The sequence below is a fragment of the Ascaphus truei genome, chromosome 1 (genome assembly GCF_040206685.1).
Source record: "Ascaphus truei isolate aAscTru1 chromosome 1, aAscTru1.hap1, whole genome shotgun sequence".
Lineage (NCBI taxonomy): Eukaryota > Metazoa > Chordata > Amphibia > Anura > Ascaphidae > Ascaphus > Ascaphus truei.
Window position 1 is genome coordinate 389,970,895 of NC_134483.1, and position 14,295 is coordinate 389,985,189.

The following is a 14,295-nucleotide window of genomic DNA, read 5'->3' on the forward strand; positions in this document are numbered from 1 at the left end:
ATATATATATATATATATATATATATATAAATATATATATATATATATATATATATATATATATATATATATATATATAATGTTGAGTTATCTGTACCGTGTTAACCGAGCTTAATAATCAAAAACAAATACTCTATACCATTCTGTGGCTAACTAAATGTTTAGCTTTCGAGATACACTCTTCTTTTGGGCGATATTACAATGTGTAAGAGAGTCCATGGGTTAAATCTCCCTTTACAGGGCAGGAAACTGCAGTGGTGTCGTGTTTTATGCAGGATGTGTGTGAAAATCCTGACTGAGCAGGGGTTTAAAAAGCAGGAAGTGGCTTACACAAGCTGAGTTAGTTTTTTCCCAAGAGTGTAGAGTGATTTCTCCCAGCTAGGAAGGATCCTGGCTGTTGCTCTGGTCCCCCAAAAATGGCCAAAAAGCTCTCTTAACGCCGACTTATCGGGTCTTACTGAATAGCGGTAGGCTTTTTTGGTAATAAGGTGGTGATAAGTGGCTTATCGGAGCTTTCTGCATAGGCCCCTAAATTGTGTAAGGTAATAAAATCAGAGAAGGATGTAATTTATTTCCAGAAAGACTTGGATAAACTGGAAACTTGGGCAGGTAAATAGTAGATGAGGTTTCATCCAGATGCATGTAGGTGAATCCATGATGGATAAGGATTTAGGAGTGCTTGTAGATAGCAAGCATAGCAATAGTACTCAATGTCAGTGTGACGGAGCGGCTTGTAGACAAGGTCAGATACGAGTCCACACATGCACTTTTGGGTAAACCATAATATTGGAGGGGTTTTATTTGTCACAAAACAGCAACCAAAACATTGTGGTTACTGCCTTTAAGTCAAAACACAAAATCATAAAATAAACACCTACTCCATGCTAGGAGACTAAACAAACACTACTCCGGCCCATTCTATCTGACTGGCTGGGTAGGCCTGTTCCCAGTCCAAAAGCACATAAAACAATATTTAGGGAACAATATAGAAAGTCTTAACTGTGCATTCTTGTCCGGCGTCTCCGATATCTCCAGGCACTTAAGATGCAGGTGGTGAAGTCCTGCTGCTCCCAGTAAGTCTTTTTTCCAATCTCTCGTTCAGGCTTCTCTGCTGGGTGAGACTGTGGCTTCCTCACAGTTGCCAAGCAAAATCTTCTGGTCAACCAGCCTGGATCCCTGCGGGCGGGAGCTCTGTCTGTGATCCTCCTTGCAGACTCTAAACAGGGACACTGACAGCAGCTACTTCCTGCTTTTTATAACTGTTCATTCAGGAGTTTTACATGTCAGCTGCAGAAAACCTGACACCTCTGTTCAGTCTCCTGCCCTGTAAAGGGTGTTAGCCTCTTCACTCCCTTAGAGTCAGGAAGTAGCTGCAAAGGCAAATAGTATATTATCTTGCATAAAATGCAATGAATACTTAGTTTTCCTACTGTATAAAGTCTTAGTAAGACCACATCTTGAATATGGAGTACAATTTTGGGCACCATTCCATAAAAATGACATTATGAAACTAGAGAGAGAGCAGAGAAAATCCACCAATATTAATAAAGGGGATGGACAGTCTGACATGATGAATGGCTAACTTAGATTTGTTTGTTAGAAAAGAGGCATCTAGGAGGGTATATCAAGACTATTAACAAATATATTCAATACAAGGAACTTTCAAGGGAACTATTCATCCCATGGACAGTATAAATGACAAAGGGTCATCAATTGAGATGGGAAGAAATTAGATTTCACAAGCAGCAAAGGAAATGGTTCTTTACAGTAGGGGCAATTAAAATGTGAAATATATTACCCATGGAGACTTTGATGGCAGATACATCAATATCTTTAAGAAGAGGTTAGACATATTTTAAGAAAGGAAATGTATGCAGGGATATATAAAATAAGTGAACATAGGAAGGATGTTGATCCAGAGAAAAATCGAATTGCCATTTCTTGAGTCAGGATGGAATATATTATTCCCTTTTTGAGACAGAATAGGATGTTTCACTGGGGATTTTTGCTTGTCTTCCTCTGGATCAATATACAGTACAAGTACAAATACACTGTATGATGAGTATCTCTGGGTACACAAACATGAGGGAGCGGTGGACATGAGTGTATGAAAAATAAAGAACATACAGCACCAACTGTATGTCCAAATACTTTTTCTCCATATTTGATTAAAAATCAGGATTTTTTTTACATTTTTTTTTAAAGTCAGGTTCTGTACCACCACTTTTTAAGCCATTTGACCACTGATTTGATTAAGATACATATAGTATGTAGCCAGGCTTACTGTCTATGGAGCCATTGATGGAAATTCAAAAATGCTTCTGTAATGGACCCTGCACAGTGTTAATCCTCCGGCACTGGGGCAGCCATGGTCGCGTGATCACAGTTTGGCCCACTGCCAGAAACAATTAATCTTGTTACATCTGTATATTCTTGCTTTTACTCTATGCATATTACCCAGTGCTGGTGTAGTTGCACTGGCATACGTGTCAACTATCTTTCCGGTTTAAAACTGATTTGAGACTGAGTAGGATTGTAGATTTAAAGGTTGAAATAGTGGAAAAGTGCAATTTGAACCAACAATTACTTTTTAAGCTTTCCTTTCAAATAGAATTCCTTTTAGAGCAACTCTAGTAGCTGTAATTGTTCTGATATGCGTAGTTGCATAGTAGGTTATTATAGTTTTCATGAACCAAAAATAGTTTTCTCACTAAAATTATAATGTGTGTTACAGCTGATCTTCACTGATGAATCCTCCCTTCCTATCTTGATTTTTCTAACTCTTTTTTTTTTTTTAGGTTCCACCTAAATTTAGTTGAACACCTGCCAAACATCTTGGCATCTTCTCTATGCAAAAAGCATCAAGAGAGAGAAACTCAACTGACTGAGAAAGAAGTTCAGAAACTTTGCACCAGAGAAACAAAAATAAGAAAATCCATAAAAAGAACTCTTGAGTAATTATATATTGTATTTCATAAGAAAGTATGTTTTAATATATAAAATACATCTGTACAATGTGCTGTCACAATTCTGTGTTACCTCCTGTGTAGTTATAAAAGTGACATCAACATATTGAAGTGATGAAAACAACACAGGCATCAATAATGCTAGTGATTGTATTAAATACAGATTACTAGTTTATAACAACTAGCGACAGAGAAGCCCCATGCTACATCCAATATGACAAAAATACACAGTAAAATACTTATATATTCTCTTGAAAAAAGGTCATTTCGTTTAACCCTTTGGCCAAAGCATCTTATTTTCAGCTGGTCTCAGCTGTTGGAGGTTAATGGCTCCTCCTTCCCAGGGTTTAAGCTCGTCCCTCCCAAGTCAGCAGGTCTTTTTCCTTCTACTGGCTCTAGATCCAATGTTTGTATTTCTCCCTCCTAATAGAGGTACAGTACATGAGAATTTTAATTCTAATAGAGTTATATTAGTATTTTATCTGGTAGTGTTAGCACCTGCAAACTGGGTCTGCCTTGGTGTGGCTTGCAGGCTTACGATGCTTTGGCCAAAGGGTTAAACTAAATTACCCTTTTTCAAGAAAATATATAAGTATTTTACTGTGTATTTTTGTCATATTGGATGTAGCATTGGACTTCTCTGTCGCTTTTTGTATACATTTGCCACATTCAGTAGCTCTCCTTTTTGACACTTATATACATATATATTTTGTGGGGGCTCAGGGGTTCCTAAAATGAGCTTGCTGGGGTTCTATGTGTAGTTTATTACAAGTAATTCCCATCTGAGTGGCTTCAGATGCAGCCACCAGTATTAGAACACTTACCTTGGAAATTCTGGGAGATTCTGGGGCAGTCTCACAGTAAATGCCTCAACATTGCCTCAACATTTCTGTGAGATTCTTAATGGCCCATTGGATTAACACAGTGGGGGTCCCTGCAGTCCCATTCAACCTGATAGGGTAGGCTATCTAAAATAAATAAATAGGGTTGGCTAGGGCGGGGGAAGGTGTTAGATAGGTTTCCTTCAAAAGGTGCGTGGTATGGAATTCCAGAGAGAGGCGCCAGCATGGGAGAAGTCTTGTAAGTGGGAGTTAAAGGAGGTGATAAAGCTGGAAGAAAGGTGTATGTTGTGGGCAGAGCGTATGGGGTGTTTAGCTAAATATTGGGGATGGGGGTTGAGATGTAAGGGGGGCAGCAGTGTTGAGAGCTTTGTAAGTCAGAGCTAGAGTTTACAATTTGTTTCTGGATGATATGGGAAGCCAGTGCAGGGATTTGCATAGTGGAACAGTAGAAGTGGGGCTCTGAGTGAGATAGAAGTGTCTGGCAGCAGCATTTTGGAATGGTGGACAAGGGGAATGCCAACTAAGGAGAAGGTTGCACTAGTGATGGCAGAACAGAATGAGGAAATTAGGATTTTAGTTGCATCCTAAGTGATAAAGGGCGTATCCTGTCAAAATTGTGGCTGTGTAGCCGGAAAGATTTTGTGAGGGACTGAATGTCAGGATTTAAGGAGAGATTAGAGTCCAATAGGACCCATAGACAGCGGGCTTGAGGTGTTGATGAGGTTGTGGTATTATTGACAGTGAGGAAGACTGTAGAGTGTTTGGTGTAGGGGTGGTAGTTGAAGGGAGAGAGTATTAGTTCTTTTTTGGTCATGATAAGCTTCAGGTAACAGTGGGACAAGCAGAAGGAGATTGCAGAGAGACAGTTGGTGATATGGGACAGGAAAGAGGGGAAGAGGTAAAGGGGAGTTGAGGCAAAGTTGTGTGTCATCAGCATATAAATGATACAGAAAGTGAAAATATTGTATTAGTTCACCAAGAGAGGAGGTGTAGAGTGAGAAGAGCAGAAGGCTTCGGACAAAGCCTTGTAGGACCCCAACATAAATATGGAGTGAAGAGGATGAGACACCACAGAAGGAAACACTGAATGAGTTGTTGGACAGGTAGGATGTGAACCAGGAGAAGGCTGTGTCATGGAGGAGGCCAACTGACTGAAGAGTGTTCAGGGAAATTGAAAGTGTCGAAGGCAGCAGAATGATCTGGGAAATATGTAAGGAGAAGAGACCCTTAGAGACAGAAGGTCATGACCACTTTTGTTAGTGTTGTCTCAATGGAATGTAGAGGGCAAATTGCAAAGTGTCAAGCAGGGATTTTGAGGAAAGTGAACTAGGTGGTTGTGTACAAGTCGCTCAAATGGATTGGAGGCAAAGGGAAGAAGAGAGATAGGGTGGTAGTTAGACAGGGAGGCTGGGTCAAGAGAGGGCTTCTTTAGAGTGTACGTGATGAGCGCATGTTTAACAGAAGATGGAAATATGCCATAGTTGAGAGAGGTTAAAAAGGTGAATTTAGAATGGGGCTTAGTGTGTCAGATAGCGAGCTGCGGATATGTGAGGGAATAGGATCAAGGGCACAAGTTGTAGGGTGAAATGATGAGAAGAGAATGGAGATCTCAGTTACAGGGGAAAATGAGCTAAAGGTTGATTTAGGTGTTTGAAGAGAGGTAGGTGTTGTGTGTGGATCTTGACATTTAGGGATGTCATGTCTGATTGACTTAATCGTGTCTGTTAAGTGGGTGGCGAGGCCTTGGGCTGTGAGGCTAGAACGGGGTGCAGGTTTAGTTAGGAGGAGGGAGTTAAAGGTGGTGAATAGGCATTGAGGGTTATAGGACAGAGTTTGTATAAAATATATAAATAAATATCAAAATAAAATAAAAGCAGCTTAATTACCTTAGCGGCTAGTCAGACTACCTGATTTATTAGGGGTAGAGGGGGTGAGTGAAGGTGGTAGTTGCCCCAGGGTGGGTGGTTAGGCCTACTGTGAAAGTTGCAGGAGGGGTTAACCCCTTAATTACCTTAGCGGTAGTAACCGCTATGGTAATTTAAAGGTTACATCCTCCCACTACCCACATGAGAGGCCTAACCACCCACTCTGGGGCAACTACCCCCTTCATGCACCTCCTCTGCCCCCAATAAACAATACAAAACAAACATCAACACAATACATTGAACAACCCTCCCCCACCCCCCCAAACACATACAGTATGTGGATGATAGCTAATTTTCCCTTAAAAAAATAAAACATACGGCATCGAGGGGAGGCACAAAGCGCCGGAAGCGGCCGGGAGCACAAGGGGACATTGCCGTAGCTCCGGAACCCAGCCCTGGGAGCAGTTAGTGGAGAAGACAGGCAGCATGGGCACCGAGGGGAGGAAATTAATCCGGCACCTTGAATTGAGGGAGCGGATAAGACAGCGTAGGTGGCATGAGAGCCTGACAGGTTGCCGGAGCTAGTTAGGGAAAACAGGAGGGAGGGGGAGGTTGTAGAAAGCAGGGGGATGTAGGAGAGGAAGGCGATAAGTGGCGGCGCAAGGAGGAAACAAGTCGGAGGAGGTAAAGGAAGTTGGAAGGTTTAAGACAATGGGTTGAGGCAAGTGATGCAGGTTAGCTGGACAAGGGGAAAGACATCGAGCGACAGGAAGGAAGTTAGAAAGGAGAGTTGACAGGTGGAGGAGAGGAGAGAGAAGCGGCGAAGCTATCGGAGTAAGGGACTTGAAAGGGCTAAAGATAAGGAGAAGCACAGTAAACGGGAGTAGACAGCAAGGAAAGGGGGCTAGTAAAGGAGAAGTGTCGGAAAGACAGTGAAAGCGAAGGAACACAGAAATTGTAGATCCGACCCCCAAAGGGTGGACAGCAGAGGGACGCAGTCGGGAAATGCCACCGAGGGTAAGCAGTAGTTAAGGCAGGCGGTAGGAGATGCCGGAACAAAAGTTGACGGGCGGAAAAGGCACAATATAGAGGTAGAGGTTTCAGTGTGTTTTGTCAAGGCAGGAGGATAGCAGAGCGCGGACACGGGGTGGGTACCAAGGGGACTACCTCGGGGTCGGCATGTGTCTCGAATGGGCCGGGGGGGGGGGTGGGCCCCCTAACCCGGGCAAAGTCCTTTGGGTACGGGGCAGGGAGTACGACGGAGTACCCGCGAGAATCCCCAGACCAAAGGCACTGGACTTAGCTATGGGATTGGGGTGTCCTAGCGCTAAGGACATGGTGTTTTATGTTGTCATGTATTCATGTTTTCCCTTTCTTGTCTCCCCCTATGTTCTTTCCTCCCGTATCACCCCCCCCTACCCCCCTCCCTGGAGGTGCAAGAGCAAGAAGTGGCGACAGAGCGGGAGAAGACAAAGACGAGATCTACAACTACCTGGCGGTAGCAGAATGTCCCAGCAGGACTCCGAAAGAGACAGGTTCATTTTAATACACTATGAGTATTGAAGTCAGGTGCATCTCACATAATGTTAAAGGCCTGAATAGCCCAGCAAAACGCAAACTAGCCCTTAGAGACTATAAAAGACACAAGGCGGATTTATTATTCCTCCAGGAGACGCACTTCTCCAGGGACAGCTACCCCAAATTCCTAGATAAAAATTTCCGAACGGTATACTTAGCATCCGCACAGGTTAAAAAGAGGGGGGTAGCCATAGCGATACACAACCGACTAGCCTTCACGTTAGAAAAGAAAGTAACTGACAGAGAGGGTAGATATCTCATCTTGGTGGGCTCGCTCCAGGGGAAACCTCTTACATTGGTATCCATATACGCACCTTGTGAGACGTCAGGGGACTTTTTCGCCCTTTTCTTCCGAAAAATACGGAGAGAGGCAAAAGGAACGCTGATAGTAGCGGGAGATCTTAACAGAACAATAAACCCCAAACTAGATCGATGCACCGAATCAGGTCTCCCACCAAAGCCAGACATCCAACAAATCACTCAGGGCCTAAAGGACTGCCAATTGGTAGATATCTGGCGGGAGCAACACCCACTGAGCAGAGACTATACCTTCTTTTCCCATCCCCATAACCGTTACAGCCGGCTGGACTACTTCCTAGTATCTAATAGACTGGTCCCAGTGGTCTCCCATTCGGGCATACACAATATTTCGTGGTCGGACCACGCACCCATTGAGCTGCGGTGCACATTAAATTCACTAGACAGGCCAGGAGCAAACTGGAGATTAAACGAACTGCTGCTGAAAATCCCTAATACCCATTTGGAAATCGGAGAGAAAATAGCAGAATTTTTCTCGGATAACTTAGGTTCAGTGACATCACATACCACACTTTGGGAGGCCCATAAAGCCACCCTAAGGGGAACGTTAATGAACCTAGCAGCTAGAAGGAAGAGGGAGCAAGACTGCCGGATAAAACTCCTACACGAGAAATTGGCAGCCCAAACAGAGGAACATAAGAGAGATAAAAGTGAAGTCTCCTTCAAAGCACTCTCAGACACGAAGCAGCAGTTAAATATCGTACTAACCTCCCAGGCAGAAAAAGAAATGAGCTGGACAAAGCGCAGGTACTTTGAGAAGGCGAACAAGCCGGACACCCTATTAGCTAATCGACTCCGTCACAAAATTCCGAATTATCACATACAAGCCATCCGCACACAAGGGGGAGACCTCACCTCAAATCCTAAGCGGATCGTGGCAGAATTTAAAAGCTACTACGAGGCGCTCTACGATGGAGGGAAGGTCACACATAATCAAAATACGAGGGACAATCTCAGGGATTTTCTACGGGAAGCAAAACTCCCAACATTGACCAGGGTGGAAAGGGAAGCGTTACAGACGGACTTCTCTTTAGAAGAGTTAACGGCAGTTGTAAAGTCACTTAAGCCTGCCAAGGCGCCTGGCCCTGATGGCTTCTCCAATCTATACTACAAAAAATACCTAAAAATTCTAGCCCCACACCTGTTAAGAATGTTTAATTCGGTCATGCAGGGGGCCTCATTTCCAGCACAGATGCTGCAGGCGTCCATCTCCCTGATCCATAAACCTGGCAAGGACCCGGCAGACTGTAAGAGCTACCGGCCCATCTCGTTGATAAATACAGATCTCAAAATTTTCTCCAAATTATTAGCCAATCGAGTGGGTATCGTCCTTCCCAGGTTGATTCATCCAGATCAGGTAGGGTTCATCGGAGGAAGGCAGGCGGCAGACAATACCAGGCGGATAATTGACTTGATTGATCTGGCACAAAAACAGAACACCCCGTCAATGGTGTTGAGTCTGGACGCCGAAAAAGCCTTCGATCGGATTGATTGGCCCTATCTGAGAGGAACGCTTGAAGCATTTGGCTTTAGAGGACGTCTCCTAGGGGCCATCATGGCCCTATACGAGGGGCCAACGGCAAGGGTACGGCACCAGGGGTTCCCCTCGGAACAGTTCCCAATAAAGAGCGGAACTCGTCAGGGCTGCCCGCTGTCGCCCTTGCTGTTCGCCTTGTGTGTAGAACCTCTGGCGGCACATATAAGAAACAACCCGGATATTACGGGAATATCTGTAAAAGAGCAGTCACACAAAGTGGCGCTCTACGCGGATGATGTGATCCTGACATTATCAAAACCCCTTACCTCCCTGCCCAATGTCTTCTCAATTCTGGGGACCTTCAAACAAATATCGGGGTTCAAAATTAATCAGGCCAAATCTGAAGCCCTCAATATTAATCTTTCAAAGCCGATGGAAAAATTAATTGGACTAAATTTCAATTTTAAATGGCAACCCTCCACGCTTAAATACCTAGGGGTATACATCACGAAAGACTACAAAGCTTTGTACAAAGCAAACTATCCCAGGTTGTTCCGGACTTTGCGTGAGGATCTCCGGCGTTGGGCGGAGTGCAGCATCTCGTGGATAGGGCGCATTCATAGCATAAAAATGAATCTCCTCCCGCGGATGCTGTACCTTTTCCAGGCCCTACCGATCCCCCTAGTAAAAGATGATATCCTTGCGTTACAGTCCCTAATAACAAAGTTTATCTGGGAGAAGAAAAGCCCACGAATTAAAAAAGAAATCTTGAGGAGGCCGACCTTGAGAGGAGGGTTGGGGGTGCCATGCTTGTTCGCTTATCACGAAGCAGCCCAGCTGAGTCAGATTGTGCAATGGCATTTAGACCCAAGTCTTCGAAGGTGGGTCGAGCTGGAGAAGGCGTGCTGCACACCAATAGAAATCCATAGTCTAATCTGGCTGGCCAAAAAGAATAGGTCCACCATACGAACGCCTCTGCAGGCGGTGGCTAGCTCCTTGAAAATATGGGAGGCAACCAAATTTAAATGTTTCCTTACATCTCCGAACTCCCTAATGACCCCAATTTGGGGGAACCCAGATTTTGCTCCTGGACTGGATAGCTCTAATTTCTCAAACTGGATACAAGCAGGGTATCTCCGACTAAAAGATCTGGAGGCTAGGCAGCACATTAAGTCATTTGCCCACATAAAAGAAGAAAAAGCACTTCCTAACGCGGAACTATTCAGGTACCTCCAGATCAGGGCTTTCTATAACGAAGCTCCAATTCGGCCCCGGAGAACAAATTTTGAGCAGCTCTGTTCAAGAGACACGGACACAAGGGGACTAACCTCTAGAATGTACAGGGAGGTAGTCTGCCCGGAGCCGAAGGTCCACCCCAGACTTAGTTACATGAGACAGTGGGAAACAGACTTAGGGGAGACATTAGAAGACGAGGACTGGGACAGGATCCTGCAGGCAGCAGCCAAAAGCTCTATCTGTACCACGTTAAAGGAGAACGCCTATAAAGTCCTGATGCGGTGGTATTATACTCCCACTAAATTATCTAAATTTGTCAAAGGCTACTCTCCGCTCTGCCCCAAACAGTGCGGAGACAGAGCGGACTTATGCCATATGCTGTGGTCTTGCACAAAGGTGGCGCCGATTTGGGCAGAAATTAGAGACTGGCTTCAACGTTTGTTGGAGGTGGAGATCCCCCTGGACCCATGGCTGTTCCTGCTGGGCAGACGGGTCAGGGGACTATCTAACGCCTCACATAAGCTAATCACACATTTGGCAACTGCCACCAGGTGCGAGATTGCAGCACTGTGGAAACAACCAATCCTCCCATGCATCCCCAAGATTAGAAATAGAATTTGGTTTGTTTGCCGGATGGAACAATTAACAAGTTTGGTTAATGACACCGGCCAAAATTATCTAAAAGTCTGGTCGCCCTGGCTGGCACAGACGGACATCCCGGGAATAGATAGTACCACAATATTGCAATGATAACTGAGAAAGGCGCTCTCCGGTAACGAAAGGGATCCATGACGGCAGATTGACAGTATAGCATGGGGAGAGGGCGTGAAAACGCCAATCAGCATCCACAATGGGGGACAGAGATAGACCACATGGAGCCACAGGGCGCTAGGCAGAGAGGCGTGTACACATAACCCCACGACATCCTCGCTGAGGAGCACATCCAACAGGAGAACTGGGAAAACTCGAAGCCGGTGCCGCTTCTGCAAGAAAGTCTTTATTGCACCACCCCCCCCCCCCCCCCCCACCTGGTCTACCCTGTTTCCAGATCCCCGTGTTTGTCCTGTGAGTCTAGTACGTCTAGTTTTTGGTCGATTGTTAAAAATAAAAAAGTAAGGGTGATATTATAGAAGCCAATGGGAAGTGATAACATGTATGTTTGAATGCACCCAATAAAACCAAAGTTTCAAAAAATAAAAAAATAAAACATAACAAAAACATGACCAAGCCAGCATATAGTAAATTAAAGTTGTACTTACCCCTGCTAGGATGAAGGCTATCCTCGTCCCCTTCATCTTCCTCTTCAGTATGCACTAACAGTAAAATAAAAAATAAAAACTACTGGCCACTAACCCCTTAATCACCTTAGCGGTTGGTTATTAACCACTATGGTAGTTAAGGGGTTAACCTCCCCTCTCTCTACCCACCTGGGTGGCCTAAGCACCCTCCCTGGGGCAACAACCCCCGCCCCCAATAAACCAATTGATTGGCACAGTGGTAGCCAATGGGCAAACTACAAATAAAAAAACAAGCAGCAAATAAAATACAGCGGACCCCTGCTGTTTTAATCGATGGGCCATGAAGCCTGCTATGTACTATCTAGCGGAATGTCTGTGAGATGCTCAGGGATTTTCCTCAAACATTGGGCCACAACCTGCAGTTTCATCTGTATCCCAACTCCTCTAACCTGGCTGTTTCCTGGTTTGTGAGAGTGGCTGAGGGGAAGACCACCATGCAGCAGGACAGGAGGTATCTGAGGGGGATGAGAGATCCCGGATGGTCCCTGATTGTGTCCGTGGGCCTCCAGGTGGTCCCCACGGGTGTCCAGGGGCCCTTAGGTGGTCCCAGCTAGTGTTTCCCATGGTTTTCTGGGGGTCCTCAGGTGGTCCCCGTGGGTGTCCGTGGGTCCTCGGGTGGTCCCCGCAGGCCCCCACTGACCTGCGGTACCAATCCTGTATCCAAAATTTAAATTTGGCATCCATGGCAATAAATACACCTCCCCCCAACACATACAGTACAGTGATGGGCAAAATAACTATCATCCAGATAAGGAGAATAGCTCATTTGCCCATTATTAAATCAAACATTAGCCAGGCAACAGAAATAAAGTAAATACACTTTTCTACTTACCCCTGCCATCGTGAAGGGTGTCCTCGTCCGCATACTGCAGGGCCATGTCCTCCGATGCCAGCAAGATTACATACAAAAATACAATCTAATGTCTCTTAACCCCTTAATCACCTTAATCATCATTCTTTTGTTGGCTCCTTGTTTGAATTGATGTGTTGGCTAGTGGTTTTATTAATTAATTGCTTTGTTGGTTACTATTTAAAATTATTTAATTGTTGTGTTGGTTATTGCTTTTATTAATTGAATTTGTTGGCTAGTGCTTTTATTTATTGAATTGTGGTGTTTAGGTGCTTGTGTATGTTTTATTATTGTGTATTGTGGGACTACATGTAATTTTATTGGACTGACCTTTGACTGCTGTAGGGGCTTTTCATGCCCATATTATATGGGTATCATGTACCACTATGCCAATCAATAGGTACAGTGTGGGTATAGTGGGTCCGGCATGGGTGGTTTGGCCTACCGGGTGGGTGGGTGGGGGGATTGTTAACCCCTTTATTACTATAGTGGTTATTAACCGTTAAGGTGATTAAGGGGTTAGGGGGCCATAAGATTTTATTTTTGTATCTATTCCTGCTGGCATTGGAGGACATGGCCCTGCAGTATGCTGATGAGGATGCCCTTCATGATGGCAGGGGTAAGTAGAGAAGTGTATTTAATTTATTTCTGCTGCCTGGCTAATGTTTGATATAATAATGAGCAAATTAGCTATTATCCATATTATTATATTATGTTATTATTATCCATATTATTATTATACTATTATCCATATCTGGATAATAGTTATTTTGCCCATTACTGTACTGTATGTGTTGGGGGGGAGGTGTATTTATTGCAATGTATGCCAAATTTTAATTTTGGATACAGGATTGGTACTGCAGGCCAGCGGGGACCCAGTTGGGGCTCCTGGATACCTGCGGGGACCACCTGGAGTCCCACGGACACCCGTGGGGACAACCCCAGGACCCCGTCGGCCTCTGGTATAAATTATGTGTATCAAAAAATAAATGATAGTTTTACAGTATGTGGGGGCACAGGGGGTGGGTTGGGTATTGGTGGTTAGTACATGTAATGTATATTGGGGGCAGAGGGGGTGAATGAAGGGTCAAGTACCCACTTCACTCACCCCCTCTGCCCCCCAAAAAGCTGCTGTTGTTCCTTAACCCCTTCATTGCCTTAGTAGTTAGCCGCTAAGGTAATGAGGTTGACTGTAAATGCATTTTTTTTTGCATCAGATTGATGCATTTTTATTGCATCAGATTGATGCTCCGGAGACTCCTGGCATCAATCCGATGCAAGAAAAATGCATTATTATTTTATAAGTACAGTGTCGCCACATTTTGACAGCTTCTCACCACTCTCTTGCCAACTTTTCCTGGTGAGATGATTTGGGGAGGAAATCTCTATTCTAGAGCCGTGATTAGCCTCAATAAGCTAATTGGGGCTACTAGAATAGCACGAGTTTGAAAACCCGGCGTGAAATTGGCTTATCGGCTCGCGTTTGGCAATTTCTTTTTTCTCGGCAAATTGTTTTGCAGAAAAGATCTCTTATCGCCGACCTATCGGGGCTTACTTAATAGGCTTTTGTGGCGATAAGTGGCTTATCGCTGCTTAGTGCATAGGCCCCATTGTCTTTATTATCTGCAAGTCAAATATACTATTTTTTGCTCTGTATTTGACAGATCTTCGAACACATCATTCATTGATAATGATGATACAATGTTGATCGATGTGGCCAATCTTAGAAGCATACAACAAAAACTTAAGAAGAGTAACGCAATATCTCCTGAGTGTACCTATGCTGATAACAAAGCAGTGAGCCATGAGGTGAGTGTATACCTGACATCACACCATTCACTTAAATAAGTTATAAAGGTGCAGAT

General features: G+C 44.4%; 1 protein-coding gene across 8 annotated transcripts in view; it reads left to right on the forward strand.

The window, feature by feature from the left end:
- Positions 1-14,295, forward strand: part of LOC142501655 (putative ATP-dependent RNA helicase DDX60) — a 362,879-nt gene that overhangs the window by 272,260 nt on the left and 76,324 nt on the right. For 6 of the 8 annotated variants that reach the window (XM_075611796.1, XM_075611815.1, XM_075611833.1 and 3 more), the window contains 3 exons: positions 2,799-2,954; positions 7,107-7,208; positions 14,095-14,239. In XM_075611796.1, the coding sequence (XP_075467911.1) occupies positions 2,799-2,954; positions 7,107-7,208; positions 14,095-14,239 (403 nt within the window). The remainder of the gene's footprint in view (positions 1-2,798; positions 2,955-7,106; positions 7,209-14,094; positions 14,240-14,295) is intronic. The other 2 variants (XM_075611823.1, XM_075611843.1) reach the window with 1 other exon arrangement.